Below are 27,396 nucleotides of genomic sequence, written 5' to 3'. Positions count from 1 at the left end.
GTCTCAGGCTGGCAGGGCTAGGGACAGGAAGTCACCTTCGTCCACAGCGGAGGAAAGATGGAAGACCACCAGAGAAGGCGTATCACTGTCCCAGGCCCAATCCGTGAAGAAGAGGGCCAGTTCAGGGTCAGGACGCGGAGATGGGGGCGGAAGTCCCGAGGCGGGCCCTGGCTGGTGGAGGGAGTACGAGCCCAGAGAAGCCAAAAGGCTTCTAGAATCGGAACCTAAGGAAGGAAGGAGTGGAAAGAAGGCAGAGTGAGGAGGAGAAGGAGGAAGAGGAGGGAGGGGCAGGAGGAGGGTGGAGGAGGCGGGGCGTCGAGAGCAGGGAGGCGGGGTGGGGAGGGGGGCCGAGGGCCTGGGTCGAAACGCTCCGCTCCTGCTCTAGGGGGAGCCCCGCGGGCTCCGCCTTACTCAGCTACCCCACTCCGCCTGCCCCGTCTCCGCCTTCTTTCGGGCTTGTCCCCGCCTCCTCCTGTGCCTCCATTCCCCGCTACTCAGAAAAGCTGTGCCGGTTACGCGCGCTGCTTTCGCTTTCCCTTCTCCGTGCCCAGCCTTTGCTCCCCGTGCGGCGCTCAGGCCCCCGCCCCAGCCATGGACATGATCAGGGTCCAGCCTGAAGCCCAAGCCAAGGTGAGCGCTAGGGGTTCGAGGAAGGACCCATTAGGGAAGCGTGGCGCCTAAAAGCTGAGAACGTAGGTAATCCACTCTCCAGCTCCCCCGACACTTGTCGAGGTCAATCCTCCAGCCCAAGTAAGCCCCCATGCAGGGAGCACCCGGAGGCCCGGGATACCGGTGGGGTTCGCCTGCCGGGAGAGAGGAGGCGGCCGAGGTTCAATGGGGTGAGGTGAAGCGAAGAGCTAGCATGGAGGGGAAGTCCACTGACCCGGCGCTGGGCCCACACACAGACGGGGTGCGGCACCTGCCTTGCCTCCTCATTGCCTTTCCCACAGGGAGGACCCCGGGGCCCCACTCCACAGGCTACTCTGGTCCTGCCCAGTCTCAGAAGGCTCTTACACCTCTCCTTACACAGCCCAGGAGACCCGAAGGATCTATTCTCACCTGAACCACTCGCCCTTCGCAGCCAGAAATGTCCTCATCCCCCAAATCCAGTCCCATGGGGATCTGCTCCACCCTTCCCCAGATTGAGCCCAACACAACCCTAAGGGAACAGTACCCAAATGAACTGGCCATAAAGCCAGGTGTCTGAAGGGCTGCCTATGTTCCACAGGTGGATGTGTTCCGTGAAGACCTGTGTACCAAGGTAAGATTCTCTTCATCAGCGCCCCATTATTACCCCATCCCTACTGCTCAGCCCTTTCTTCTTGGGCAGGGCAAATGCCCATCACTGCCTAGGAAGGGCATTTGCTTCTGACACCCATCTTCCCCATCCCTACCTCACTCACAGACAGAGAACCTGCTTGGGAGCTACTTCCCCAAGAAGATTTCTGAGTTGGATGCATTTTTAAAGGTATTGGGGCTGGGCAGGGAGCTAGAGAGTAGAGGCCACGGGGGAGAGGCTGGGGTCCAGGAGAATGAGGAGGTGAGAGGGATGCCCTTGCCTCCAGCCCTCCTCCTACCCTGTGCCAGGAACCAGCTCTTAATGAAGCCAACCTGAGCAATCTGAAGGCCCCATTGGATATCCCAGTGCCTGACCCAGTGAAGGAGAAAGAGAAGGAGGAGCGGAAGAAACAGCAGGAGGCAAGCCAGAAAGAGCTGGGAGGAGGGACTCAACCATGGGGAAATTAGCCTTAGACCTGTCTCCCAAAAGCCCTTCTTTCCCTGCAGAAGGAAGACAAGGATGAAAAGAAGAAAGATGACGAAGACAAAGGTACCACTCTGGTGGGAAGGGACTTGAGTCTCATCTTTCAGGAGCTCTTCTTGAAGGATTCCTCTTCCCCACCCCTCACTCACCTGGCCATGTGACTAACTTATTGGCCATTCTCTAGGTCCTCCCTGTGGCCCAGTGAACTGCAATGAGAAGATTGTGATCCTCCTGCAGCGCTTAAAGCCTGAGATCAAGGATGTTATTGAGCAGCTTAACCTGGTGAGTCCTCCCACTTCATTTCCACCCCCAGGCACTAGGTCAAACCCTTTGTATTCCTTGATCCCTGCCATTTGGGGCATGGCACCTGCCAGGTCTTAGCCGGAGAAGGCACAGCAAATGAAGCTGGAAGTTTTGGGTTCTGTGCCTCAGGACGGACCTGGTATGCTGCTACCCAAAGTGGGCAGGAAGCAAGGAAGGAGAGGAACTCAGGAACTGGGTTGAAGGCTGATGTGGCTTTGCTGCTATTCCCTCCTCTCAGGTCACCACCTGGTTGCAGCTGCAGATTCCTCGGATTGAGGATGGAAACAACTTTGGAGTGGCTGTCCAGGTTAGAGTGCTGCCTCACTCCCCCACTCTTCTTACCTCTCTAGTCCATGCTGTTTTCCACTTCCCCCTTGCATTCTTTCCCCAGGAGAAGGTGTTTGAGCTGATGACTGCCCTTCACACCAAGCTGGAAGGATTCCACAGTCAAATCTCCAAGTGAGTGTCTGTCCAGCCGCACCCATGTGTACATCCTGCCTTGGTGTGGACAGAGGCCCGGTCTCCCTCCTTCTCCCACTCCACACCCTTCTGTTTCCCACAGGTATTTTTCTGAGAGAGGCGATGCTGTGGCCAAAGCAGCCAAACAGCCCCATGTGGTAGGTGAGATCCAGGTCAGGGTGCATGGCGGTAGGGAAGGACACATTTGAAGGCGGCCCTGATCCAGGTCTTCCACAGGGTGATTATCGGCAGCTGGTGCACGAGCTGGATGAGGCAGAATACCGGGACATCCGGCTGATGGTCATGGAGATCCGAAATGCTTATGTGAGGAGGAGAGGATGGGGCAAGGGTGGGCAGAGGCAACTTTCCCAGGCTACCCATCCCCTGACCCTGCAGGCTGAGGGTAAAGGATGACAAAGCTCAGTTTTTCTACATGGTTTGAAAAGGGACACAGAGCCACAGGGGGCTTATGGCTGATCTCCACTCTTCCCTGGCCTTGTAGGCTGTGTTATATGACATCATCCTAAAGAATTTTGAGAAGCTCAAGAAGCCCAGGGGAGAAACAAAGGGAATGATCTATTGAGAGCCTCCTCTCACACTGCAGTGAATCCAAGCGAGAACTTCCTGTCTTTGACAGAGAACTCCAGATTTTGTCCTACCTTCAGCCCGTTGAGGTTTCTCCCTCACTTTGCTTCTCAGGCACAATAAATATAGTCATAACGGTATCCATCAGCTCAAGTCTCTTTATTGGATCCTGACCCTCCCACTCTGTCCCTGGCTCAGGCATTTCCATTAGTGGGACCAACCCACTGTGTGATTTGGGTGTTGAGCTGTTGGTTGGTCCAGTCCTGCCGGATGTCATCAAGATGGCAGTCAAAGTCCACGAGGTGCTGGTGAGCCCGGCTGTCCAGTAGTGTTCCCACCATCTGCCGTGACTCTTCCCAGTCCCTCCACATCACTCTGAAATAATAACCCCCATGGAGATCAAACTCAGCTGGCAGTGGGGCCAGACACTTACCAGAAGTTAGGTCTAGAGAATGACCCTTGGGGCAGAACCAAGGACAGAGGCCCCAGTACTGTGGGTTTCCAAGAAGTAGAGGAAGTGGGGCACTCACAAATTCTTGTCCTTGGGGACCCAGTGAAGACCACGGTTCTCCAGAACAATGACTGGGGGCACATGAGGCTGAGACACCAGTTTCTGATTATCCAGCTGTGTGGACAACCAGAGCAAGTGAGGGCTTCGAGGATCCCTTTTCCTATTTTCTTTCCAACCCCCTCCTCCAAACCCAAGCCTCACCATAATAAGTACTGCATCAGGGAAGAATTCTGCAATCCGTCCAGCAATTTTCAAGGCAAGGGGCCCAGGGCTGTGTAGAGGGAAGATCAGAGGAGTGAGGAGCTGACTGGAGAGACCCCATCCATCTGAACTGTTGTCTCCCAGGTCTCACAGACACAGGTGCAGTGACTGCCTTTCCCTGTAGCTAAGCTGGGGCATCCGGTCTGCTTGACGCCTCATGCACGACTGCCTGATGCTTGAATGCTGTGGGAAACAGGTGCTCAGATTCAGCTGGTGAAAGTCAAAGATGGTCTTTTGGGGGGGTAATTTGGCATGACCAGATTTAAACTGTATACTACACATATGCTGACCCAGAAATGTCACTTAAAATAAATTACTATAACCCTGCTGGTGTGGCTCAGTGGATTGAACTCTGTCCTGTGGACCAAAATCAAGTCGGTTGCCGGTTTGATTCCTGGTTGGGGCACATGCCTGGGTTGCAGGCCAGGTCCCTGGTTGGGGGCATGTGAGAGGCAACTGACTGATATTTATTTTTACAGAGAGGGGAAGGGAAGGAGAAAGAGAGGGAGAAAAACATCAATGTGTGGTGGTCTCTTGCGAGCCTCCCACTGGGGACCTGGCCCACAACCCAGGATTGTGCTCTGACTGGGAATCAAACCAGTGACCCTTCACTTTGCAGGCCAGTGCTCAATCCACAAAGCCACACCAGCTAGGTCCTTTCCCTCTCTTTCTTAGGAAGGAAGGAGAAGGAGGGAGGGAGGGAGGGAGGGAAGGAAGGAAGGAAGGAGTTACTGTAATAATAGGGCAGTCTATAACAAAGTATGGGAAACAGTCTCAATGTTCAAAATGGGCATAAAATAAATTATGGTATATCCGTATTCATATTACATAGTTTCAGGGTAAGGTAGGTCTTGGTATAGAGATGGGAAAATGTCAGCTATTTATTAAGTTAGGGAAAAGCAAATTACAAAATAGAATGTATACTTTGATCTAGATACACAATATATAAGTAGATACATTTTTCTACTTATAGAAAGTAAATTTTTCTTTCTTTTTTTTAGTATTTTACTTATTTATCTTTAAAGAGGAAGGGAACTAGAGAAACATAAATGTGTGGTTGCCTCTCGTGAGTCCCCTGCCGGGAACCGGCCTGCAACCCAGGCATGTGCCCTGACTGGGAATCGAACCGCGATCGTGTGGTTCGCAGGCCCGAGCTCAATCCACTGAGCTACACCAGCCAGGGTGTAAATTTTTCTTTCTTGTGGGGTTTTTTTTTAAGTTGCTGGTTGGGCTTCTGGTGTTCTGTCAGCAGTTTGGGGGGTCATTTTGGTTAAAACTAGTGTTAGCCTTTTCTTATTCATACACAGCTGTCCCCACCCCTACCACAGCTCCTCCCAAGCGTCTATTTCCTCACTCCAGTCCCCAGCCTTTTGCCTGGTATACAGTCCCTGCTCCTAAACCTTTGATTAAGGAAAGATTGAAGGAAAGAGGGGTTTTCTTGACCCCACCCCCACCCCATAACCCTTAGTCTTCTGTCCCTGGTTACCCCACTTACCTCTGGTCGTGGAGAGCTGCATTGGCATGGTAGTACCCAGCCACTACCAGACCGGCCTGAGCGCCCCACACATCCACCTGCCGTGGGAAAGGGGCCGTCAGTAACTAACTCGAACCGCCCGCCCTGAGGGTGTACACTGCTGCTAAGAGGCCAGAGATGGGCTTGGGCTAGGGGTGTTAGGGAATTTCTCAGTATTTGGCGGGGAGCCAGTAGCGGCACCTGGTTGAGGGCGACCTCCAGCATGACGGACAGGGCCAGGTGGCTGTGGAACAGTGGCACACAGTCGGCTAGACACAGGCATTCTCCCGATTGCGGCACCGGCGCCAACAACAGCCCATTGACCGCGGCGTGAGGATACCGGGCAGCGTGCAGGCACATCTTCACGTAGGCCCGGGCCGATATCTCCACCTCCCCCATGGCGAGCCTGGCCCCAGCTCGGGTCCGGGAAGCTTCTTTCCACACCTCGGCGCGTTCCCTGACCTCGTCACTTAGGTTCGGGGGTGACCCTGACTCGGCTGGAAGGCTCCTGGCCCCAGCCTGGCCGGGAATGCAGGCGGTGGCAATTGCATGCTGCGGCACGGGGCTCCGCCTCCGCCAGCCCCCAGGGGGCGGCCTCAGATTCGCGATTGTCTCTGGGACCGAGAACCTCCTGCTCAAGCAGGACCCGCTTCTAGAGTACTGCCCACATGGTGCCTCTTGATAGGTTTAGAGGTTCTCATTTTGTCCAATCACTAGCCTTGCCCAGACCTTGCCACACCTTTGTCACCAGCAGACTGGAAAGAACCCACAACTGTAAAGCAAAAACTGCCAGTTCGCAGATTGGGTAGGTTACTGACTTTGGCTCGTGATTGCGGGATGGCTTCTGTGAGCCTGTGCCGCCCTCAAAGGACCCACAGAGCCAGTGGGGTGCGCCGTGCATCGGGTGTCCAGGAACAGATCTTCAAATTTAGGCACGTAGCAGACTATCTCGTTCCTACTATCGGATGAATGGATTTGTACGCTAGACTGACGCTTCCACTTACTAATGAGCTACGCTACCTTTCCAACTACAGGTTATCTGGCCCTTCATTTTCTTGGTGTAATTATCTGTAGAAATGACGACGGTGAATGGCTGAAGGTGGGTAAAAAAAAAAAGAAAGAAAAAAATGAACAGACCCATTCTTCCCATAATGTCCTCTGGTGTGATTTCCTTCATCACAATGCCTTGGGGTTGTTTTTTAACCTCCCAGCCCTTGAGAAGGAGTCCAACCATTCACCCATAATTCTTCCTGTGAAATCATTCTTCCTCTAGGCTTGCTCTGGGCTGATGAAGTGATGAAAGGCTTTTTCTTTCTTCACTCCCTGACTTCACCCACAGAGCTTTTCCCTTGTCCCTCCTGATTCTTCCTATAAGGGCTCTGCTCAAATGCCACCTCTTCCAGGAAGCACTCATGAGATTCCCCAGATGGGGATAACTTGTGAAAATGTCCAATATAGGTTATCTTCATGGCTGTCATGGCATGTAAGTTTCTACCCTGTTGGGCAACTAATTCATCTTTGTCTACTTGGAACACTTTCCCTTTCACAGCACCACATTCACATTCAGTGTCTGGACAAAGGTGGCACGCAGTAAATGTTTTTTAAATGAATGACACACACCTGAGGTAATTCACGCAAAGTATTGGTAATTTATTTCTTTTCTAGCCCTGGGCTCAGTACATAGATGGCTTCTCTTCACCCTTTGGGTTGACAATTTTCTCCAGGTTTTTGCTGATGATATGGTAAAGCTCAGCCTGGAAGAAAGCCAGGACAACAATCAGGTTCTTGGCCTTTCCTCTGCCCTCCCTCACCCAACTCCCTGAGGGGCTTACCCCACACTCACATAGAAGGCCCTCAGGTCCAGCACCATGGCCCTGAGTTCCCCATAGGCTGTCTCATCTCTTTCGTGCACCAGGGCCCGGTAATCCATCTGGGATGTGGAAGGCAAAGCTGAGTCAGCCCCATGGGAGGTTGGGACATAGTCTGGTTTCCTCATACAGGGAATAGGTAACTTGAGGATGATCCCTTCTCAGCACCAAGAAATGGGATTCCCATAGTTCCAAACAAACAAACAAAAAAAGGGGTCAAGTGTTTTTGAAGCCCAAATTAGTTTCCCTAGACAATGATATTGGCTTGATATTCCCCACATGGGAAAGGTCATAAACAAGACAAAGAGAACCTCTATTCTGCTTTCCTCACCCTACCCCCAGCCATCCTCAGCCGAAAGGCTGGTGGACAATCCACTCACTACATGGGTCTCCTTAGAGGCCTTGGCCACAGCATCCCCGCGTTCTGAGAAGTACCTGCCGGAAGCACAGGAATGGGTGTTCAGAGAGATACATTCTCTCAGACCCTTCCCAAAGCCCCCCACCATCCTGATGGGACTGTCCAGGTTCGGAAGTCCCTAAAATGTTCCCATAGCGGCTCTGTGCTGGCCTTTCAGCTGCGCTCACTTGGAAATGGTTGTCTGGAAAGCTTCTACTTTGGTCTTGACTGCATTCACCCTCTCCAACACCTTCTCCTGTAGTAACAAAAGAGATGGGAGGCAAAGGAAACACTTACTCTCCTCCCTCCTTCACTTACTACTCCCTCCTTCTCCCAGTTATGTCTAGCTCCTAACCCTCACTCCCCAAGCCACTCTTAAGGTCCTCACACACCCTTTTCTTACCTGGATTGCCACTCCAAAGTCATTTCCATCCTCAATCTTGGGGATCAAGTGCTGGATCCATGTGATCACCTATGTGAAGAGGCATCATGTAAGATTCATTCAACAAACCTACTGGGTTCTTCCTATTTCTGCTACTTCCTAAAAATGGCTCTATTTAATGGAGCATTTATTATGTGCCAAGCACTATGCTATGTACTATACATTTAATTTACTCTTTAAAGTTTAATATTCTTTTTTTAAAAGATTTTATTTATTTATCTTTAGAGAGGAAAGGAAGGAGAGAAGGAGAGAAACATCTGTATGGTTGCCTCTTGTGAGTCCCCTGCCGGGAACCGGCCGGCAGCCCAGGCATGTGCCCTAACCGGGAATCGAACTGCGATCCTGTGGTTCACAGGCCCGAGCTCAATCCGCTGAGCCACACCAGCCAGGGCTGAAGTTTAATATTCTTTTATACTTTTTTAACAGATGGAAAAACTGAGTCACAGAACATCTAAGAGACTTATGTGACCAGCTAGATAAGTCGCAGAGTCATGATTTGAACTCAGGCAGTCTTCCCCTAGGGCCCAAACTCTTAAATCAACTTACTATATTATAGCGCCTACACTGTGTACCTGGTACAGTAGTGGGTTCTGAGGTTATGGAGGCGGGTATAGCACAGTCTCCGATTTCAGGGATACCACTGTGGTATCAGAGGTCTAACAGAACAAAAGGTGTCTACATCTGCATCACAGATGGAAGTTTCCTACTTCAGGTATAGGTTCCTGCATGAAGGACTTGCATTTCTGAAGGACCCCAGGGCCTGGCCTGTCTTCTCTTTCTATTTCTCTCAGTTCCCGGGCTTACCAGAATGCATTTTTCTTTCAGAGTCCAGACCTCTGGCTTAACCAGGGCAAGCAGGGCCAGAAGCTTCTCATTCCCAGGGAGAAAGCCACATTTAGGGACTGTGAAAAAAGGGAATTTAGACCTCTTCTTATCCAGCAGTCACTGTGCCATTTCCCTTTCCCTAGCCACCCCTTCCTCTCTTACCTTCTTTCTTCTCCTGTTTATCTGTTTCCATCTAAAGCAGAATGGGGGGAAAGTAGGTTCAGAAAAGTCATGGAGGTTGGAGGGCCATCAGTTCCATTGGGTTTATAGTCGAAGCCCTATACCCTGAATGCCTCACCTCATCATCCTTGGGTGGGGGGTCTGGAATAGGGATGTCCAGTGGGGCTCGGAGAGAGGTCAGATCGGTCACGTTGAGGGAGTCCTCCTGCACAGAGCTTATTGTCAGGGGCTGCCCAGCCTCCCCTCCACACATCCCACCTGCCCTCTGCCTTCCATCCCCAGCTCAGACCTCCAACCTCCATCCTAAAGTTCCTAGTCCACCACCCACAACTGTTCTATGCATGCTGAGCCCAGCTGTTAGCTAGAGAGGGTGGGTGGAGAAAATAGAGGCCATGGGATGGAGCAAGAGGAGTTCACACTACTCACTTGCAAGAGCTGATTCAGGTGTATGATTTTCTGTGGCAAGAATCTGTAGAGGAATTCCTCAGCCTGTGTGTTACATTGCAAGGGTGGGGAATCACAGAAGACACTCAATGAGCCATCTGAGCAGTGGGACTGGAAGGGCCCTTGAAAATTATTGAACCCAAGACCGACAAATGAGGAAACTGAAGCCCTGAAAAGTGAAGGGACTTGCCCAAGCTGGGAAGTGGCAAACACCAAGGTTAAAACTGTGGTATTCCTGTTTCAGGGCCATAGCGTTTGTCCCCACACCAAAAGAGGGGAGAGAAGTGGAAGGAACGGGGAGAGTATTAAGAGGGGTCAAATCACGGTAGATATCAATAATTAGGAGCTTATCTTGGGTGAAGGCTTGATAAGGGAAGCAGGGTCCAGGTTTAGAATGGGTTTGGGGGTCACTCTGAGAGGTTGTGACTCTCAGGCATTGGTCTAAGTTTCTCGGTCAAATCCCTTGCATTTAGAAGACTTACCTCCTGGAAAAGATTTTGCCTGAAGACATCCACCTACACAGAGAGCAGTACCCGGATGTTGGTTAAGGGTCTCATTTGTCAACAGTAAAATCCCACCCCCAATGGAATGCCCTCCAACTTAGCTCGGGCCCTTCCCACCACAAGCCGGATTTCCCTGGAAGTCCATGCTCAGTGCAGAGACTGGCCAAAGGGCTGGATACTGGGAATTCCCGGGCAGAAGTGAAAGTACTAAAGAAAGAGGTTGGGGTAGTTCTCCGGCACGACTTGGTCCCCTGGAACCCAGGTTGGCCTCTACCACGAGGGCTCTCCGGCCCCCTCCTAGTCTCCCAGCCATCCTCCATTACCTGTTTGCGGGCTTCGCCGCTCAGGCGAACCCCACAAGGCTTGGCCATGCTGCTTCAGTGTGCTAGATTTCGGTCTCCCGGCTCGCCTCCTGGGCTTTCGCTTTCACTCCCCACACCCAGGCCCGCCCCCCTCAACCCCGCCCCCTTCTCTTTTTCCCCTCCCCCTGGCAAGCCGCAAACGGTAGGGAGCCCCTCAACCATACTCGGCTAGTTAAGACTAGGAGAGGCGGTGCTGACTGGGTCCAAGGCCAGGGGCTGCCCGAGGGAGGGGCTCGGGCGAGTGGGACCGCGGAAACTGAACTCCCGAGAAGGGGCGGGGCTTACAGGAAGTCTGCATTGGAGTGAGAGGTGGGAGAGTGGGAAAGGAGGTGTTCGGTGGTAGGGCTCCTTCTAGAAGGCGTGACTGTGAGGAGAGGCCGGAGAGGGATCAGAGCGTTGGGAGTAGTAGAAGGGAGGGCCTGGGGCTGAGAAGGGCTAGCAGGCTATGAAAGGGAGTAGGCGCGGGGGTTCCCAGCCTTCCCGACTGACGGGAGAAGGGGTGGGACTCGCTTGAGCCCGGCACAGGCCAGCCAGAGTGGAGTCCCGGGCAGAGTCAGATTTCCCCAGTGGGGACAGGAGCAAGACCTACTGGTCTGGATAGAGAGGAAGATTTTGAGGGAAATGAGGATAACCCGGCTCCTTCGGCTATCCGGAAAGGGGCGGGCCAGCTTGGAGGAAGGCGGGGAGTAGCTCTAAAACCAAGTTAGAAGCAGTTAGGCTCTGGGGCGGAGGGGCGGGGAGACAGGGGACCATTTATTCTTCTCATTGGCTGGGACCACCCTTATGGGCTACACCCCGTCACTTCATTACCCCGCCTCCTAATTTAAACCCCTCCTCTTCCTCTGAAACTGGGTGGCTGTCCCGCCCTCTATCCTAGTACTTCCTGTTCCCCACTAAGGTTGCCTGGGGAGTGGGGGGCTCAAGGGTGACCGTGGCCTAAGTGACCCAGGAAGGCGCGCCCGTCCGGGGCGGGTAGTGAAGTCAGACACCAGGCGGAAGGGGCGGTGCTCAGGCCGTGCGCAGCAGGTGCAGGATCCCCGCCGGCGGCGGGGCTGGGGCCGACTGCTGTCTCGGAATGCCGGGGGAGGAAGAGGTGCGGGCCTTCCTGGCAGCCCGTGAGGAGCTGGTGAGCGCCCTGAGGACGGATTCTGGGCAGTCGTTCTCCCTGGAGCAGCTTCGGCCGCTGCTGGTCACATCTCTGCCGCCAGCCGCCCGCTACCTGCAGCTGGACGCCGCACGCCTGGTCCGCAGCAATGCTCACGGGGAGGTGAGGCCCAGATCCACTTGAAGGAAGACAGAGAATCTGAGCCCGGGGCGGGGCTCACAGCTCTCTGCTCTGTGACTGCTTTCAGCCCCAAAACTACCTCAACACTCTGTCCACGGCCCTGAATATCCTGGAGAAATATGGCCGCAATCTCCTCAGCCCTCAAAGACCTCGGTACTGGCGTGGGGTCAAGTTTAATAATCCCGTCTTTCGAAGTACGGTGGATGCTGTGCAGGTGAAGCCCCTGGAGCCCCTTATTGGAGAAGGGAACTTGGCCTGGGCCGGGGATTGGCTAGAAAGGGCTTGAGCTGGGCAGAATGGGAAGGGGTTCAGTCTTGTTGGAAAGAGGGCTTGCTGGATGGTGACTGGTTGCGAATGTGTGGCAGGGGGGCCGGGATGTTCTGCGATTGTATGGTTACACAGAGGAGCAGCCAGATGGGTTGAGCTTCCCTGAGGGCCAAGAGGATCCGGATGAGTATCAAGTAGCTACAGTCACACTGGAAGTACTCTTACTTCGGACCGAGCTCAGTCTGCTGTTACAGGTAAGTTGTCTCTGGTCCTGAGGACTTAAGCATCAGGGTTGGGAAACTCAGCCTAACTCCAAAGCCAGTCTAGGGATTCCCACACTGCCACGCCGTGGGCAGTCTCTGCAGCAACCTGGGAGTTCCCCTCACTATTCTTTCTGTAAATGCTGGGAACCAGGGCTTTGAGGGAGGGCCTTGTTCTAGGGTTGTAGTAGGGAATTCTTTTTATCTTGTTTGCAGGGTTCTCACCCAAGAGAGCAAGCATTGGAGCAGCTGCTGAAAGACAAGGTTGATGATGATACACAGAAGGCAGGAATGGGGCTTTGGGACCTGGTGAACAAAGGGGGCAGGAGTTAGGGGACTCCCCAAACACTTACCCATTCCCTGCCCTTTTTCCTCAGATGCTACAGCTCTCAGAGTTTGCCCCTCTACTGAGAGAGATTGCTCCTGGCCCCCTCACCACACCATCTGCCCCAGGTATTATTGGTCCTGTATTGGGAGGGGGGCTAGCAAGCCATGTTGATGGAAATTTGGGGGCCCTCCTTTGTCTATCTTCTTGGTTATCTGCCTTTTTTAAGAAGAATTTATTTATTTATTTTTTAGAGAGAAGGGAAGGGAGGGAGGAAGAGAGGGAGAGAAGTACTGATGTTCAAGAGATACATCAATCAGCTGCCTCTCGCCCCTAGCTGGGGACCTGGCCCAAAACACAGGGGTGTGCCCTGACTGGGAATCGAATCAGCAACCTTTTGGTTCTCAGGCTGGCCCTCAACCCACTGAGCCATACCAACCAGGGCTGCCCTTTTTTGTTTTTAGAAGAGATTAAAATGGTTTCCTTGAGTTCAGATATGTTGAAAAGTAGCCTGTAACTGATCCCCTTCAACATCACATTCAGATATAACCTGGTCTTTTCCAGAAAGATGTTCTATTCTTTTTCTCCTGTTCTCCAGCCACCACTTCTGGTCCCTGCTTCCTCTGTGGTTCTGCCCCAGGCACATTGCACTGCTCAGCCTGTAAACAGGCCTTGTGCCCAGCTTGTGATCGCCTGTTCCATGGGCACCCATCCCGTGCCCATCATCTCCGCCAGACCTTGCCTTGGGTCCCCCAGACTGCCCACTTGACCCCTAGGTGAGAGGCCTTCTCTTCTGGGAGGGAGTAAAATTGAGAGAACTTAAAATTACTTGAGTATCTAGTGTGTACCACATTCTATGCTAAAGGCTGTTTTAGAGAGGGTGAGCAACTAGTTACTGCCCTCCAGGAGATCATAGACACACATCAAGCAAGTAGCAGTCATGTTACTGCTAGGTCTACAAGATAGATTATCATGTTGCAAACATAGGTAGTAGGAGGATGCGGCCTAGTCTAAAGGATCAGTTTAAACAGTTGGCAGTATTTTAAGCAGTTAGAATGGGTCAGGCCCTGTGTTAGGGATACCCACCAGCAAGATGTACACTTAAAGCTGTTATTTAAATGTTGAACAGGCTATGGGTATGGGAGTGTTCCAGATAGAACAAAACGTACAAAGGTCAGAGCCATGTGTCATCACACAGAGAATAAGGGATGCCCAGGGTGAGGGACCCAGGCCCCAGGGCCCCCTCACAGGCCATGTCTGCTCTTCTGTTACAGCTTACCTGCCTCAACTCCACCACGGCCCCAGCTAACCTCCATGCTGGCCCTGGGAGACAACTCCCTTTCGTCCCCTGATCCTACAAGTGTCCGTCTTCCTTGGCACTGTGCCACCTGTGCCATGCTAAATGAATCTTGGGCAGTGCTCTGTGTGGCCTGTGATCGGCCCAGAGGCTGTAAGGGGTTAGGGCTGGAGATCATGAGTCCCCAAGGCTCTGGGAGCCTAGAACCTGAACTTGCACGGGGTCATTGGGCCTGCCAGAGCTGCACCTTTGAGAACGAGGCAGCGGCTGTGCTCTGTGCCATGTGTGAACGACCCCGGCTGGCCCAGCCTCCTAGCTTGGTGGTGGATTCTCAAGATGCCAGCATTTGCCTGCAGCCCCTTCAGGTAACCCGTTCCTGGCCTTCCCAGCTCTTTATTTGTACCTGTTGCCATAAGCCATTCTCCACCTCCTCATCCCATTTTCCTTCAGTTTCCCCATGTCTTCCAACCTGCCTGCTACATTTCCATCTTGAGCCTCAGCCAGCTTTCAGTGGGATCATTCTTTCTGCCTTCCCAGCAGGGAGATACTTTGCTCTCCTCTGCCCAGACTCCGGTCTGGTACTGCATTCACTGTACCTTCTGCAACTCGGGCCCTGGCTGGGTGTGTGCCATGTGCAACCGGACCAGCAGCCCCATCCCAGTAAAGCATGCCTCCCGGCCCAATGCCAGCTCTTTGGAAGAGCGACTCCCGGAGCCAGGGCCTCAACGACGCCTCAGTGCCCCCCTGCCCAGTTCCTGTGGGGACCCTGAGAAGCAGCGCCAAGACAAGATGCGGGAGGAGGGTCTTCAGCTAGTGTTCAAGATCCGGGTGAGAATTTGGGCCTGGGATGAGGTAGGGCTGAATTTGTGGGGGAGGTACAACGCTGTAATCAGATAATATGAATTCTTACAAATCTGGTCATTGTTAGTCACAGCTACCTGTTTGTTTGTTTGGTTTCTTTTAAAGGTTTTCTTTATTTTTAGAGAGTGGAGAAGGGAGGGAGAAAGAAAGGGAGTGAAACATCAATGTGTGGTTGCCTGTCCTGTGCCCCCTACTTGGGACCTGGCCCACAACCCAGGCATGTGCCCTGACTGGGAATTGAACCAGCAAGTGTTTGGTTTGCAGGCCAGCACTCAATCCACTGAGCCACACCAGTCAGGGCCACCTTTTCTTAAATATGTCCCACATGACAGGTTTGCTTTGCTCTGCTCACATGATCATAGTCTGAGCTCAACCGCTGAGCATTTTGATTCGGGCTGAAGGTGGATAGAAGGCACCCTTCCTGACAGGCCCTCTGTCTGGGTGGGACTGTGCCTCAGGAAGGAGAAGCTGCAGGCGCCTGTCCAGAGGAGGTCTTCTCAGCTCTGCAGTACTCCGGCACTGAGGTGCCCTTGCAGTGGCTACGCTCAGAACTGCCCTATGTGCTGGAGATGGTAGCTGAGCTGGCTGGACAGCAGGACCCGGGGCTGGGTGCCTTTTCCTGTCAGGAGGCCCAGAGAGCCTGGCTGGATCGTCACGGCAATCTTGATGAAGCTGTGGAAGAGTGTGTGAGGGCCCGGCGGAAGAAGGTACCGGAAGTGCTAGAGGTGGGGCAGGGTTGAGGGTCGTGGGTCTCAGCCTTTCATATTCTCCCCTTGCTTGCTTTTCCCCTCTTTATTCTTTCTTTTTTACTTCCAACACTCAGGTGCAGGAACTTCGATCCCTGGGCTTTGGGCCTGAGGAGGGGTCTCTTCAAGCGTTGTTCCAACATGGGGGTGACGTAGCTCGGGCCCTAACTGAGCTACAGCGCCAGCGCCTAGAGCCCTTCCATCAGCGCCTCTGGGACAGTGGCCCGGCGCCCACCCCTTCGTGGGACGATCCAGACAAGCAGGTGCTGGGAGGAAGTGAAGAGCCGGGTGGAGGGAAGGGTGAAGGGTAGGAGCCTTGGGTCTGACAGGCACTTCTTCCCTCTCTACCTGAATCACATTGCAGAGCTTGGTCAGACGGCTTTTGGCAGTCCACGCACTCCCCAGCTGGGGCCGCGCCGAGCTGGCACTGTCGCTGCTGCAGGAGACACCCAGGAACTATGAGCTGGGCGACGTGGTAGACGCCGTGAGGCAGAGCCAAGACCGGGCCTTTCTGCGCCGCTTACTTGCCCAGGAGTGTGCCGTGTGTGGTTGGGCCCTTCCGCGGAACCGGGTAAACATCTCCCGCTGAACCTGGCCTTAGAATGTTTCCTTTAGACCCACACTTCACCTCAGCCAGTCTTTAGTCTTGTGTTTTGCTCTGCAGTTGCCCATGTGCCCCTGAAGCTTCTGGGAAAGGGAGGGCAAAAATAGGCTACCCCGCAACCCCCATTTTTTAATGTTCTGTTATGGGAAATTTCCAAAACAATGGTAGACAAAACTGTATAATGAACTTCCTCCTCCACCTTCTACCATATATTCATCACCAGGCTTCAGCAATTACAAATGTATGGCCAATCTTTATTTCACTCCACACACACAGTATTATTTTAAAGCAAATCTCAGGCATCATGGCTTTTCTGCTAATATTTAAATATGTATCTCTAAAAGGGAAAACTCTCTGAAAACATAGCCACAAATACTGTGTCTCAACAAAAACTTACTAGTAATTCTTTAATGTCATCATCAAATCTCCATTTTGTAGGAGCAAAAGTGGCAGTTCTTTGGCCAAAACCAGTTTGATTTAGTTAGTTTGGCTCTCTGTTTTTTGTTTTGTTTTTATGCTTCATTTTAAAGTAATCATAAGTATACATGCATATAAAATAATTATAGATTCACAGGAAGTTGTAAAAATAGTACAGAGATCTATGTGCTCCTCACCCACCTTCCCCCCTTGGTGACTTCTTATATAGAGTACAATATGAAGACCAAGAAATAGACATGGATACAGTGTTAGCTAGAATGCAGACCTAGTTTGTTTTTTACGTGTGTGTGTGTGTGTGTGTGTGTTTAGTTCTACACTATTTTGTCCCACGTAGAGATACATGTAACTGGCACCACAATCAAGATGCTGACTGTTCCATCACCTCGAAGGAACTCCCTCATGCTGCCCCTATATAGTTGTATGTAAACAGCTTCTTCCCTTCCTCCTGCCACCTGCCAGCCACTAGTCTACTCTCCATCTCTATCATTTTGCCATTTCATAATTATTTGTGTGTTTGCTTTCAATTGAGTGTGAATACCTTTAGAGGCATTCTTCCCTTTACCTTAGGTCTTACCGTTATCTACTTTCTTCTACTTGACTGTCTTCAGACATTTAGGTTGCCTGCCTGGCACCTGTTGGTATTTGAGGTTGCTTTCCCTGCCCAGTTGTTAATTAGTGGTTTTTTAGTGAACACCTGGCTGCTGTCCCTTCCCAGGCTGGCAGTTGTGGCTTCTGACTTCCTTCTCTCCCTCTGCCCTCTAGATGCAGGCCCTGACTTCCTGTGAGTGCACCATCTGTCCTGACTGCTTCCGCCAGCACTTCACCATCGCCCTGAAGGAGAAGCACATCACCGACATGGTGTGCCCCGCCTGTGGCCGTCCTGACCTCACTGATGACACACAGTTGCTCAGCTACTTCTCCACTCTGGACATCCAGGTACTGAAGTCTCTGGGACTTAAGGTGCCCAGGGCTTTGAACGGAAACCCTTGCCATTCTCCACTTATGCATTCGGTCCCCAGCTTCGAGATAGCCTGGAGCCAGATGCCTATGCCCTGTTTCATAAGAAGCTGACCGAAGGCGTGCTCATGCGGGACCCTAAGTTCCTGTGGTGCGCCCAGGCAAGTGGCCTGCCCAAAGGAGCTGACTGGAAGAGCAGGGGTGGTGCCTGGTCAGGCCTCGAACAGCTCTACCCTCTTGTACCCACAGTGCTCCTTTGGCTTCATATACGAGCGTGAGCAGCTGGAGGCAACATGTCCGCAGTGTCACCAGACCTTCTGTGTGCGCTGTAAGCGTCAGGTGAGGCATGTCCACCCTTCCAGAAATACTTGCTGAGCTGCTGCCAGGTACTCTGTTAGACCTGGAGTGTGCTGGAGAACAGAACAGACATGACCTCTCAGCTCAAAGTGCTTACAGGCTAGTCAGGGAGGGACGAAGAAGAAGTGAGAGAAGGAAGAAAGGATGGAGGAGGAGTGGAGGGAGATGGAGAAGGTAAAGAGGGAGGCCAAGGGGAGAGGGATGGAGGGGGAGGAAGGGCGAAAGGGAGGACGGATGAGAGGTAAGATAAAGGAGGAGGAAGGGGGCTGGTGAGGGAGGGGGGGGAAGGAAGGAACGGAAGTCAGGGAGGGAGAAAGCATAATTACGCATAAGCATGAGTTCTGTGAGGAAAACAAACAGGAATCTGAGATTAGGAATAATGGAATGGAACTCCTTAGAATAGAGAGGTCATACAAGTCTACTCTAAAATGGTTTAATTTAAGCTCAGGCTTAAGACGAAAGCTAAGGTGCAGAAAGTTAAGATGAAGTCAATTATGCAAAGGGTATTTGTAACAGAAGAGCAACCCATACAAAGGCCAAAGTCAGAAAACAATGTTGTGTGGTTGGAGACTCAAGAACGAGGGTGAGAGGGGCAGGCAGTTGGAGAGGGGCTAGCCCGCAGGTCAGGAGAGGCCTTGAGGCCAAGTGAGGAAGGTGTTCGCTTTTCATTCTAAGACTAAGCGAGGGGTGACCTTTTAAAAAGGTCATTTACCTTTTAAAAAGTTTAATATTTGATACCCCCAAAATTGCATCTATATTTTGAAACATGATAGATTAACCCCTGAGACATGACCACTGAACCTCAAAACTAGGGCACTCCCAGCCCAGCTGCCCCTGCCTGACACACACCTTCAAAGGCGCTTTGGCTGCACGGTGGAGTCTGGACCATAGGAGAGCCTCAGTGGAGGCAGAGAGAATAGTAGCCAAGGCAAGTAATTGAGGCAAGACCTGACCTGGCCCAGCATAAGATGGTCACAGTAGGGATGAAGAGAACGAGGGCAGGGTGTGAAACAGACATCGGTACAATGTTAGCTAGGCTTGTTAGTGGAATCAAGACTTGCTGGGAACGTACGGTGGTGTGAGGGAATGAAAGCACCAACGCTGGCCTCTGGGTTTGAGATTAGAGCAGGGGTGTAAACTCATTTTCACCGGGGGCCACGTGAGCCTCATGGTTGCCTTCAAAGGGCCGAATGTAATTTCAAGACTGTATGAAGGTAACTACTCCTTAACTAGGGGCAAGGAGCTCGGCGCTGCCACCAGGTAGAAACAAGGTGCCAGGCGGGTAAAACAAGGTGGAGGGCCGGATTCGGCCTGTGGGCCTTGTGTCTGCTACATGTGGATGAGAGTGAATGGTGGATGACAGTGCCATAAGCTAAGCCAGGGACACTGGATATGAGTAGAGGGACCAGCAGGAAGGGCCTAGGATGGAGTTTCCATGTGACTCTTGCTTTCCTTCTGGCAGTGGGAGGAGCAGCATCGGGGCCGCAGCTGCGAGGATTTCCAGAACTGGAAACGCACCAATGACCCAGAATACCAGGCCCAGGGCCTGGCAATGTACCTTCAGGAAAATGGCATTGGTAAGGCTGCCCCACTATGCGTGTTTGCCCAGTAATCTATTGTAGCCAGCGGCTCTCTTCCTGAGGGTCTCAAGGAGCAGTAGCAGCCCTAGCCCTGACCTACTGTCTCTTGCAGACTGCCCCAAGTGCAAGTTCTCGTACGCACTGGCCCGAGGAGGCTGTATGCACTTTCACTGCACCCAGTGCCGTCACCAGTTCTGCAGTGGATGCTACAATGCCTTTTATGCCAAGAATGTGAGCCCAGAGAATGGGGATGGAAGGGATAAAAGGATAGGGGGCTGCCATTGGATGTGAGGGACAGAGGCCACTAAGGAGCAGCCCAGGGGAAAAGAAGAGGCGGGGGCGGGGGGAGGCAGGGTAAATTACCTCTCTCTGTCCCCTTTCCCCTCTGCTCCAGACCCTCCAGTGTCTCCATCTCCCCCTACCCCTACACCCCTCACTCAAGGGTTCCTGAGAGGCCAGGACCCCAACAGTCTCCAACTTCCCCTCTTCCATCTGGGTTTCTGCCAGAAATGTCCAGACCCTAACTGCAGGGTGAAAAAGTCCCTGCACGGACACCATCCCCGAGACTGCCTCTTCTACCTGCGGGACTGGACTGCTCTCCGGCTCCAGAAGCTGCTACAGGTAATGGGAGCCAACCTGGCTGGGTTCACAGGTCATCCAGGAGAGGGGCAGAGCCCAGGGTAGCAAGAAGGGAGAAACTCTGTCCTGGGAAATCTAGTGGCTGACACAAAGAACCTAACGCCCACCCATCTGCCTCTTCTCAGGACAATAATGTCATGTTCAACACAGAGCCCCCAGCGGGCGCCCGGGCAGTCCCTGGAGGTGAGTGTTGGGACAAGTCTTGGAGAAGGAGAGAGGGTGGCTGGGTGCCCATTGTGAATTGGGTAAACGAGAGGCTTGGATCTGGGGTCAGACCTGAGCTGAAGACCCAGCCCCATGTCGACTGTGTGCCTGTTGCCGAGGTAACCTCCCTGGGCCTTGTTGCTTCCTCCGTGAAACGGGAGTAACATTCACCTTGCAGCTCAGCTGTTTTACATGAAGCCGCATTAAAGCATCTGGCACCTCAGTACTCTCTTCTCTCATTCCCAAAGGATAATGATTCTTTAGTTCGATGAGTATTTAGTAAGACTTGCTGGCTGCACTTTCTTAGGTTCCCTGAGGCAACGGGGTGTTACTTACGGTTCTAATGTACCCCACTTCTTACCATCAAGACAGAGTAAGACCTTCACACAATAATTTAACTATTCAAAAGCTAAATCAAAAAAGAGCTGTCTCCAAGGGTATGTGATTATGGGCCAAGAGCCAGCCTGGATAAAAGCAGGGACAACAAGGTCCCTGCTTCTATGTCAGAGCTAGTCTGCCACAGTGGCTTCTCTGAGTACATCCCACCGCCACCACTGTTAGCGTTGGCCGTCCTGTCCTCCGGCTCCTTCCTGGAGGCTGTCACCCATGCCTCCATCCCTGTTCTAGGCCTTGGCTGTCAGTGGCCTCTTCCCAACAAAGGGTCTTTACCTGCCCTTATCCATAGGTGGCTGCCGAGTGATGGAGCAGAAGGAAGTTTCCAATGGGTTCCGGGATGAAGCTTGTGGCAAGGAGACTCCTGCGGGCTATGCGGGCCTCTGCCAGTAAGTGCCTGGCAGGGAACTTGGTGTTGGGGAGAGGGAGAGGAGCGCTGAAGGGGTGTCCAGGCAGTAACGTGCGTCTCTGGGAGCAGTGGGTCTTGCAAGGAAGAGGAAAGGGCTCTCTGTGCAAAGGCCTGGATAGGTAGTAGCAAGCAAGGCACACAGGTTGGCATACCCACACAGCTGAGGGTTGTTGAGCTTGTTCACCTACACAGCTGAGGGTTGTTGATCTTGTTCGTCCAAGTATGCCAGTGTTCAGCAAGGTGCTGGGCATAGTCAGTTACCAGTAGCCAAACACAAGAACCGATACCTCACCCTCTCATCTCTCAGGGCACACTACAAAGAGTATCTTGTAAGCCTCATCAATGCCCACTCACTGGACCCAGCCACTCTGTATGAGGTGGAGGAGTTGGAGACAGCTGCCGAGCGCTACCTGCACGTGCGCCCGCAGCCGCTGGCTGGGGAGGATGCCCCTGCCTACCACGCCCGCCTGTTACAGGTGAAGCTTCCCTCCCAGGCTTGTCTCTGGCCCTATGCTCTGCAGGTCCCCTGTCTAGCCTATGTCTGAGCTCCAGATTTCCAGGATCATCGTCATCTCTTTCTCTCTGCAGAAGCTGATGGAAGAGGTGCCCTTGGGACAGAGTATCTCCCGCAGGAGGAAGTAGCTGAGGGTGAGGGTCCTGTGGCCCCACTCCCTCAGGAGCAGCTCCAGCACCAATAAAGAGGCATCTCCTTGCCCAGGCTTCTTGGTGGTCCTTCTTCCTGACCCCACCATCTGGGGGCACCAGGGAAAGAGGGGGGTGAACAGAGCTTTACCGAAAGGGCCCCCTACAGCTCACCAGCTGACCCTCCCTGGACTCAGGATCAGAAAGAAATTGACACCATGGATGGCAAAGAGAGGTCCTCTCTATCCAGCCACTTGGCCCAGGCTGACTTCCTCCCTCCCTGCCTACCTTTTCATCAAATTCAGCTGAGATTTGCGGTCACCTAATAGATACTAAGCCAGCACTGTGGGGGAACATAGATGCATAGGTGGTACAGGCCTACTTGGAGGCCCTGGGGCCAGACTCCAGCACACTGTGGCCTGACTAGGGAAGCAGCAGTGTCACAGACGTGGCTAGACGTAAGGAGTACCGGAGGGAGTAAGAAGGAGCCTGAGCTGGAAAGGTTCCTCCTGCTGCTGAGATTCTCAGATGCTGCTTCCCCCTGGTGGTCACCTATTGCTCTGCAACTTCGAGACCACGTGATTTCAGGGAAAAGGACCTCCCAGGAGGGGAACTGAAACTTAGGGTGGGGACTGTAGAAATAGGGAGGAGTCAACAGGAAGCTCCCTAGCCAGGAGCGGAGCTGAGGTCAGCTGAGCCTTGGACTGCCTGCACAGCCGTTCAGGTAAGATCAGCCAGGAATTAGTGGTGGCACCCTGGGTATAGGGATAGAAGGCCGGGCCAGATTGGTGGAGGGAGGGTCCTGGGGGCCCCCCCTACTAGACGGGAATTGACTGAAGGCCTATGAGCCGGGAAGCAGGAGGTTGGCCTGAGTGAGAGGGCCAACCTGGCTGGCCAGGGGCTGTGTCCCAATCTCTACAGGCAAAGGTCAGGTGCATCTGCTGCCGGGCTGTTCAGGGAAGAAGGCTCTTGGTTCCAGTTCACTCACACTTTTGTTTTCTGGCCTTTTGGCCCTGCCTACATCTGCTGAAGCCCCGCCCCTGCCCCACCTACCCCTAGAGCAAGCAGAGGGGAAGGATGGGGGTCTTAGGTTGTGGGGGTGGTGGTTGATGAGACATCTCAGAAGCAGACACCACCTCCGCAAATGTTTGGGAATGGAGGCCGGGCCTCTCACCGGGAACAGGCCACCAAGGGCATGCTCTTTTTCAAACGATAGATGCCTGAAAACATCTTAAATTTAAGAGCAGTGCCTAAGGTTTCCTTCCAGGTGTCACAGCTTGGGGTGTTAGAAACTTTTTTTTTGGTAACTGCCAGTGATGGCAGAAATAAAACTATTTGGACTCAGAATTTTGAAATCTGGGGAAAAAAAAGGGATGGGTTCTTTGGGGGTCCTTGCCAGACAATACGACCCAAATGCCCAGAACTTCAGCAGCTGTTACCTCCTAAAGTGTTGGTTGGTTCTACTGATGCTGCCTGCTGCTCTTATCCCCAGGATGGCATCAGGCAGAGCACGCTGCACCCGAAAGCTCCGGAACTGGGTGGTGGAGCAAGTGGAGAGTGGACAGTTCCCAGGGGTGTGCTGGGAAGATGCAGCTAAGACCATGTTCCGGATTCCCTGGAAGCATGCAGGCAAGCAGGACTTCCGGGAGGACCAGGATGCTGCCTTTTTCAAGGTGAAAGGCCCTGGGAACCGGCTGCTCTTTCCAAGTGAAGGATAGAGTTGACACTGAAGCTCCAGGGGTTGTGTCTGCCCAGGTGTCAGATAAAGGGAAGATCAGAGGGTTGAACCAGCTGCGTAATTGTCAGAGCCTAGTGCAAGATGAAAATGCAAATGTTAGTAAGGATTTCAAGATGGCAGCAGCCGAGCATGAACCCAGCACTGGCCTTTCTGTGCAAGTGCTCGGGCCGTACATCCATGACACCGGCCCCGGTGGCGTGTCACCGCAGTCTGTAACGTGCTGCTTCTCTTCACTTCTGTCTCCAAGGCCTGGGCGATATTTAAGGGAAAATATAAGGAGGGGGACACAGAAGGCCCTGCCATCTGGAAGACTCGTCTGCGCTGTGCTCTCAACAAGAGTACTGAGTTTGAGGAGGTTCCTGAGAACAGCCATAGGGATGGGGCTGAGCCCTACAAGGTGTATCGACTGCTGCCACCAGGAACCCTCCCTGGTGAGTGTCCCCTTGCCTACCACTCCTAGAATGAGCCTTCTGGGCGGGTGTTGGGACTCCCTATAGGCCCCTTGGTCAGAGTCTACCTTGTCCCTATCCTGGGGAGCTGCTCCCCGGGTTCCCCTGCCCAGTCCTGCCCACCCGTTCACTGCCTCCTCTCTCTCCCCTCCATCCCCACCTAAGGCTCTGACCTTTCCCTCCCACATTCCACAGCTTCACCAGCAACCCAGAGATCACCGTCAAAGAGACACCACAGCTCTGTGAACCCTGAGAGGGAGGAGAACGAAGATACCGTGAAGAACTGTATACTCAGTTCCTCCTTGCTCCAGGATCCCCTCAGAAACGTAAGAGCTGGGAAGGGGACTTTGTGGGCCTGAGGGCAGGACAGTAACTAGGGGGAGAGGAGGCCAACAACAGGCACTATGTCTGCAGGAGGAGGTGGAGGCCAATGGGGGAGCTGGCCATTCAGACTTTGGGAGCAGCAGTAGCAACAGTCCTGAGCCTCAGGAAGGTACCATCTCCCCTGCCTCTTGTCATCGCCCTTGTCACACCCTCTGCCCCTTGAACTCCCCAGTCCCACTCTGAATGATATGCGCCTTCTCCCTTTTAGGCGCAGATACAAATGAGGCCGCTTTCCAAGGAGAGCAGGTGTCTCTGGAGCTTCTGCCCCCTCCAGACTCAGGTACGTGGCATGTCTGGCTTACCCCATTCCCTGTGCCCATAGGCTAGCTCCCTGGGACTGTACATGCATTATCTAATCTGTCAGGGCTTGCAGCGGCCTGAACTTACCTTACCCAGGCCCAGGCACTGGTTTCCAGGCAGCACACCTGGCCAGACTCCAGACAGCTTGCTTCTCAGAATACCCCCTCCGTACTCTGTTTCCTGGCAGTCTACTTTGAGACATTGAATTCTGTGGGTTAAGCAGAGGCCCAATCTCTGGTACCTTCTTATAAACCGTAAGACCCTGGGCATTAAGCCTTGAGGCCCCTGTGGGAATCTATGTATCAGCTACTCTTCTGAGTGATGGGAAGGTCTGGCAGGAGGTCCCTTGCTGGTGAGGGTGAGGGTCATAAGGAGGAGGGAGGGCGACTTCTGTAACCTCAGAAGGTAGAGCTACTGCCCCCACCCCACAGCCTGCGTTGTCCTCCCCAACCCTTGCTTGGTTTTCCTGTCTGGGCCTCATGTCCCTCAGCAGCAAAATGAGGACATAGGGTTTGCAAGGAGCCCCTCTTTGTTTTCCCAGAGTCCCCTGCTGACCAGGTGGGCCTCTGGGGAGAGGCACTTGGTACAGCTGGTTGCTCTCTGTCCACAGACTACTCGCTGCTGCTCACCTTCATCTACAATGGACAGGTGGTGGGCGAGGCCCAGGTGCAGAGCCTGGACTGCCGCCTCGTGGCCGAGCCCTCAGACTCTCAGTGCAGCATGGAACAGGTGGTGTTTCCCAAGCCTGGCCCACAAGAGCCCACCCATCGCCTACTGAGCCAGCTTGAGAAAGGTGTCCTGGTGGCCAGCAACTCCCGAGGCCTCTTCGTGGAGCGCCTTTGCCCCATTCCCATCTCCTGGAGCGCGCCCCAGTCCCCACCTGGTCCGGGCCCACATATGCTGCCCCCCAACAAGTGTGTGGAACTCTTCAAAACCACCCTCTTTTGCAGAGGTGAGGTTCCTGCAGCCCAGCCCCTGAGCCCCTCCCCCTCCCCTCAGTCCGCCTGGGCCCTGCCCCTACCATGTGCTCCCTCCAGCAGACCCACCACCACATCCCATGCATGGCACTCTGCACTTGCCGGGTGCACATCCTGTGCGGCCCTAGTGCTCAGCCCTGACAGCTGTCTGACAGCCCTCCTTCCACAGCCCATGCCACAGAAGACAGGCTCAGGTGGAGCCCAGCACACAAAAGTCACAGCTTAGAGAGCACCACTGCATGGAAGCATGCAGTCATCATGGGAAGGTGCACCTGTGGCTCTTTCCTACACACACACACTGGCACACACACCCATCCACGCCTTCAAGAGAGCTGGCACACGTTACCCATCCTGGCCCTGCCACACTCCAGGTGTCCTCTCAGGTTACCCTATCCCATCCACACTTGGAATTCCACCTTCTGCCTCCACTCACCTCTCAACCTGGCCTTGGAGCAGGGGCCAGGAGTACAGAGGACGCAGAGCATGAGTGTTCCCAGGGCCATAGGTGCCCTGGCATAGAGAGGATAACATGAGCAAGCAACCAAGGTGTGGCCACGTCTGAGTTAACAGTCAGGGCTGCTGCTGAGGACTAAACTCTCCCAGCAGAGAGCATGTCAGGCTGTGTGACAGCTGGCTGCCACTAAATACAGTACTTCCTACTGGAGGAGGGAGTGTTTTTCCCCAACTGCATGTGGGCAAGTAGCCACTTAGTTCCTAGAATTTCTCCTCGCACGAGGCAGCAGCCTTGCAATCCCGCAGCTCCTCCTCTGGCTTTGGTCTCCGAGAGGCCTCACTGCCACCTCTTTTTCCTCCCTCCCTGTCTGTGGCCCTCTCCCTTCTTTTTTCTTTCCTCCAACTTTTGACCCTTTCTCTTTCAGACTTGCGGAGGTATTTCCAGGGCCTGGGCCCCCAACCCAAGTTCCAGGTGACACTGAATTTCTTAGAGGAGGACCCTAGCCCCAACCACACCCCACAGAGTGTTATCTCAGTGCAGGTAAGTTCAGGGCAGGGTAAGAAAAGCTGCCTAGCCCTGACTGGTGTGGCTCAGTTGGTTGGGTGTCATACTGCAAGGTGAAAGGTGCACCTGGTCAGGGCACATTCCTAGGTTGTGGGTTCAGGGGTGCAAACGAGAGGCAATTAATCGATCTTTCTCTCCCTCTTTCCCCCTCCCTTCCCCATTCTCTAAAAATGCATACGTCCATCCATCCATACATAAAGAATAGCTGTCTATTCAGGCAAGGGGGTTCCAGGAGGAGAAGGGCCTGCTGGGGTGGGATGAGGGTAGTGCCTTGCCTGTTGTGCTCATGATACCCTCCCCCCCCACCCCACTTCTGACACAGATGGAGCAGGCCTTTGCCCGGCAATTACTGCAGGAGACTCCAGAGGATCAGGCAGCCACTCTGTCCCTGGTGCAGAGCCTGGGGGACCTACCTTCCTCCTCTCCACTCTGTTATTCCCATTTCCCTTGAAAGAGACTCATTCTCCACATTATTGACCTGCCTCCCTCGGTGATAATTCTTAGTGGTTGTCTGTGATGGTTATGTCCTTGAACTTCTCATGCTATCTGGCTGGTTTTTATCTTTTTTTAAAAAATGTGTTTGTTTTTGTTTTGTTTTGTTTTTGAGATATACCCTCTTTTATCTCTGAGGAACTGAACTGGGAAATGGTGTGAACTCAGGGGGACAGACATTTCCTTTTCCCTCAACCCTAAAGCCAAGCACTTTATATTTCTTTTTAAATCTTCACTAAGGATTTAAAATAAAAGTTTATTGAAAAAGGAATCAGTATCTGATTTGTTGGAAGAATAAGGCAGCAGGGGTCACAGGGAGATAACAGAGATGTAACCCGAGAGGAGGGCACTTGGGCTCC

The 27,396-nt window shown here is 53.2% G+C and overlaps 5 protein-coding genes across 13 annotated transcripts; 3 read left to right on the top strand and 2 right to left on the bottom strand.

The window, feature by feature from the left end:
• Positions 1 to 461: 461 nt before the first annotated feature.
• On the top strand, positions 462 to 3,249 carry PSME1 (proteasome activator subunit 1). Its single transcript, XM_037037549.1, has 11 exons — positions 462 to 630; positions 1,229 to 1,261; positions 1,406 to 1,468; positions 1,588 to 1,698; positions 1,786 to 1,828; positions 1,947 to 2,044; positions 2,304 to 2,372; positions 2,457 to 2,524; positions 2,628 to 2,682; positions 2,762 to 2,848; positions 3,027 to 3,249. Exons 1-11 carry the CDS (start codon positions 592 to 594, stop codon positions 3,105 to 3,107), a joined length of 747 nt encoding a protein of 248 aa, XP_036893444.1. The 5' UTR covers positions 462 to 591; the 3' UTR covers positions 3,108 to 3,249.
• Positions 3,250 to 3,253: 4 nt separating this feature from the next.
• EMC9 (ER membrane protein complex subunit 9) lies at positions 3,254 to 6,005 on the bottom strand. Its single transcript, XM_037037550.1, has 5 exons — positions 5,596 to 6,005; positions 5,377 to 5,453; positions 3,822 to 3,891; positions 3,640 to 3,734; positions 3,254 to 3,484 (listed from the first exon to the last, which is right to left on the bottom strand). Exons 1-5 carry the CDS (start codon positions 5,791 to 5,793, stop codon positions 3,304 to 3,306), a joined length of 621 nt encoding a protein of 206 aa, XP_036893445.1. The 5' UTR covers positions 5,794 to 6,005; the 3' UTR covers positions 3,254 to 3,303.
• Positions 6,006 to 7,020: 1,015 nt separating this feature from the next.
• PSME2 (proteasome activator subunit 2) lies at positions 7,021 to 10,497 on the bottom strand. Of its 3 annotated transcripts, XM_037037592.1 has the most exons (11): positions 10,377 to 10,495; positions 10,033 to 10,065; positions 9,533 to 9,595; positions 9,225 to 9,311; positions 9,089 to 9,119; positions 8,906 to 9,003; positions 8,063 to 8,131; positions 7,848 to 7,915; positions 7,643 to 7,697; positions 7,238 to 7,324; positions 7,021 to 7,148 (listed from the first exon to the last, which is right to left on the bottom strand). In XM_037037592.1, the coding sequence occupies exons 1-11, from the start codon at positions 10,422 to 10,424 to the stop codon at positions 7,068 to 7,070; spliced, it is 720 nt and encodes a 239-aa protein (XP_036893487.1). In that variant the 5' UTR covers positions 10,425 to 10,495; the 3' UTR covers positions 7,021 to 7,067. The 3 variants fall into 3 exon arrangements, with proteins under 3 accessions (XP_036893487.1, XP_036893489.1, XP_036893488.1); XM_037037594.1 differs by lacking the exons at positions 7,021 to 7,148; positions 7,238 to 7,324 and adding an exon at positions 7,329 to 7,419 and having other exon boundaries at positions 10,377 to 10,496; XM_037037593.1 differs by lacking the exons at positions 7,021 to 7,148; positions 7,238 to 7,324 and adding an exon at positions 7,331 to 7,445 and having other exon boundaries at positions 10,377 to 10,497.
• A 55-nt stretch (positions 10,498 to 10,552) lies between these two features.
• Positions 10,553 to 21,754, top strand: RNF31 (ring finger protein 31). Of its 5 annotated transcripts, none has more exons than XM_037037572.1 (21): positions 10,555 to 11,682; positions 11,768 to 11,914; positions 12,066 to 12,221; positions 12,444 to 12,491; positions 12,605 to 12,680; positions 13,151 to 13,328; positions 13,827 to 14,214; positions 14,387 to 14,677; positions 15,169 to 15,417; positions 15,534 to 15,719; positions 15,821 to 16,027; positions 17,261 to 17,434; positions 17,518 to 17,616; positions 17,705 to 17,794; positions 19,275 to 19,389; positions 19,505 to 19,623; positions 19,900 to 20,013; positions 20,157 to 20,214; positions 20,921 to 21,017; positions 21,345 to 21,513; positions 21,626 to 21,754. In XM_037037572.1, exons 1-21 carry the CDS (start codon positions 11,491 to 11,493, stop codon positions 21,677 to 21,679), a joined length of 3,207 nt encoding a protein of 1,068 aa, XP_036893467.1. In that variant the 5' UTR covers positions 10,555 to 11,490; the 3' UTR covers positions 21,680 to 21,754. The 5 variants fall into 5 exon arrangements, with proteins under 5 accessions (XP_036893469.1, XP_036893468.1, XP_036893467.1 ...); XM_037037570.1 differs by having other exon boundaries at positions 12,444 to 12,512; XM_037037571.1 differs by having other exon boundaries at positions 10,556 to 11,682; positions 12,444 to 12,512; positions 14,390 to 14,677.
• Positions 21,755 to 21,846: 92 nt separating this feature from the next.
• IRF9 (interferon regulatory factor 9) lies at positions 21,847 to 27,112 on the top strand. 3 transcript variants are annotated; one of them, XM_037037584.1, is made up of 9 exons: positions 21,847 to 22,403; positions 23,172 to 23,352; positions 23,665 to 23,848; positions 24,062 to 24,192; positions 24,281 to 24,359; positions 24,459 to 24,530; positions 25,161 to 25,502; positions 26,406 to 26,521; positions 26,868 to 27,112. In XM_037037584.1, the coding sequence occupies exons 2-9, from the start codon at positions 23,173 to 23,175 to the stop codon at positions 26,994 to 26,996; spliced, it is 1,233 nt and encodes a 410-aa protein (XP_036893479.1). In that variant the 5' UTR covers positions 21,847 to 22,403; position 23,172; the 3' UTR covers positions 26,997 to 27,112. The 3 variants fall into 3 exon arrangements, with proteins under 3 accessions (XP_036893479.1, XP_036893478.1, XP_036893480.1); XM_037037583.1 differs by lacking the exon at positions 21,847 to 22,403 and having other exon boundaries at positions 22,427 to 23,352; XM_037037585.1 differs by lacking the exon at positions 21,847 to 22,403 and having other exon boundaries at positions 23,230 to 23,308.
• Positions 27,113 to 27,396: the final 284 nt, after the last annotated feature.

This window comes from Sturnira hondurensis, unplaced genomic scaffold, assembly GCF_014824575.4.
Source record: "Sturnira hondurensis isolate 20B ecotype Veracruz unplaced genomic scaffold, ASM1482457v3 Scaffold0023357, whole genome shotgun sequence".
Classification (NCBI taxonomy): domain Eukaryota; kingdom Metazoa; phylum Chordata; class Mammalia; order Chiroptera; family Phyllostomidae; genus Sturnira; species Sturnira hondurensis.
This window is presented reverse-complemented; position numbering and strand designations above follow the sequence as displayed.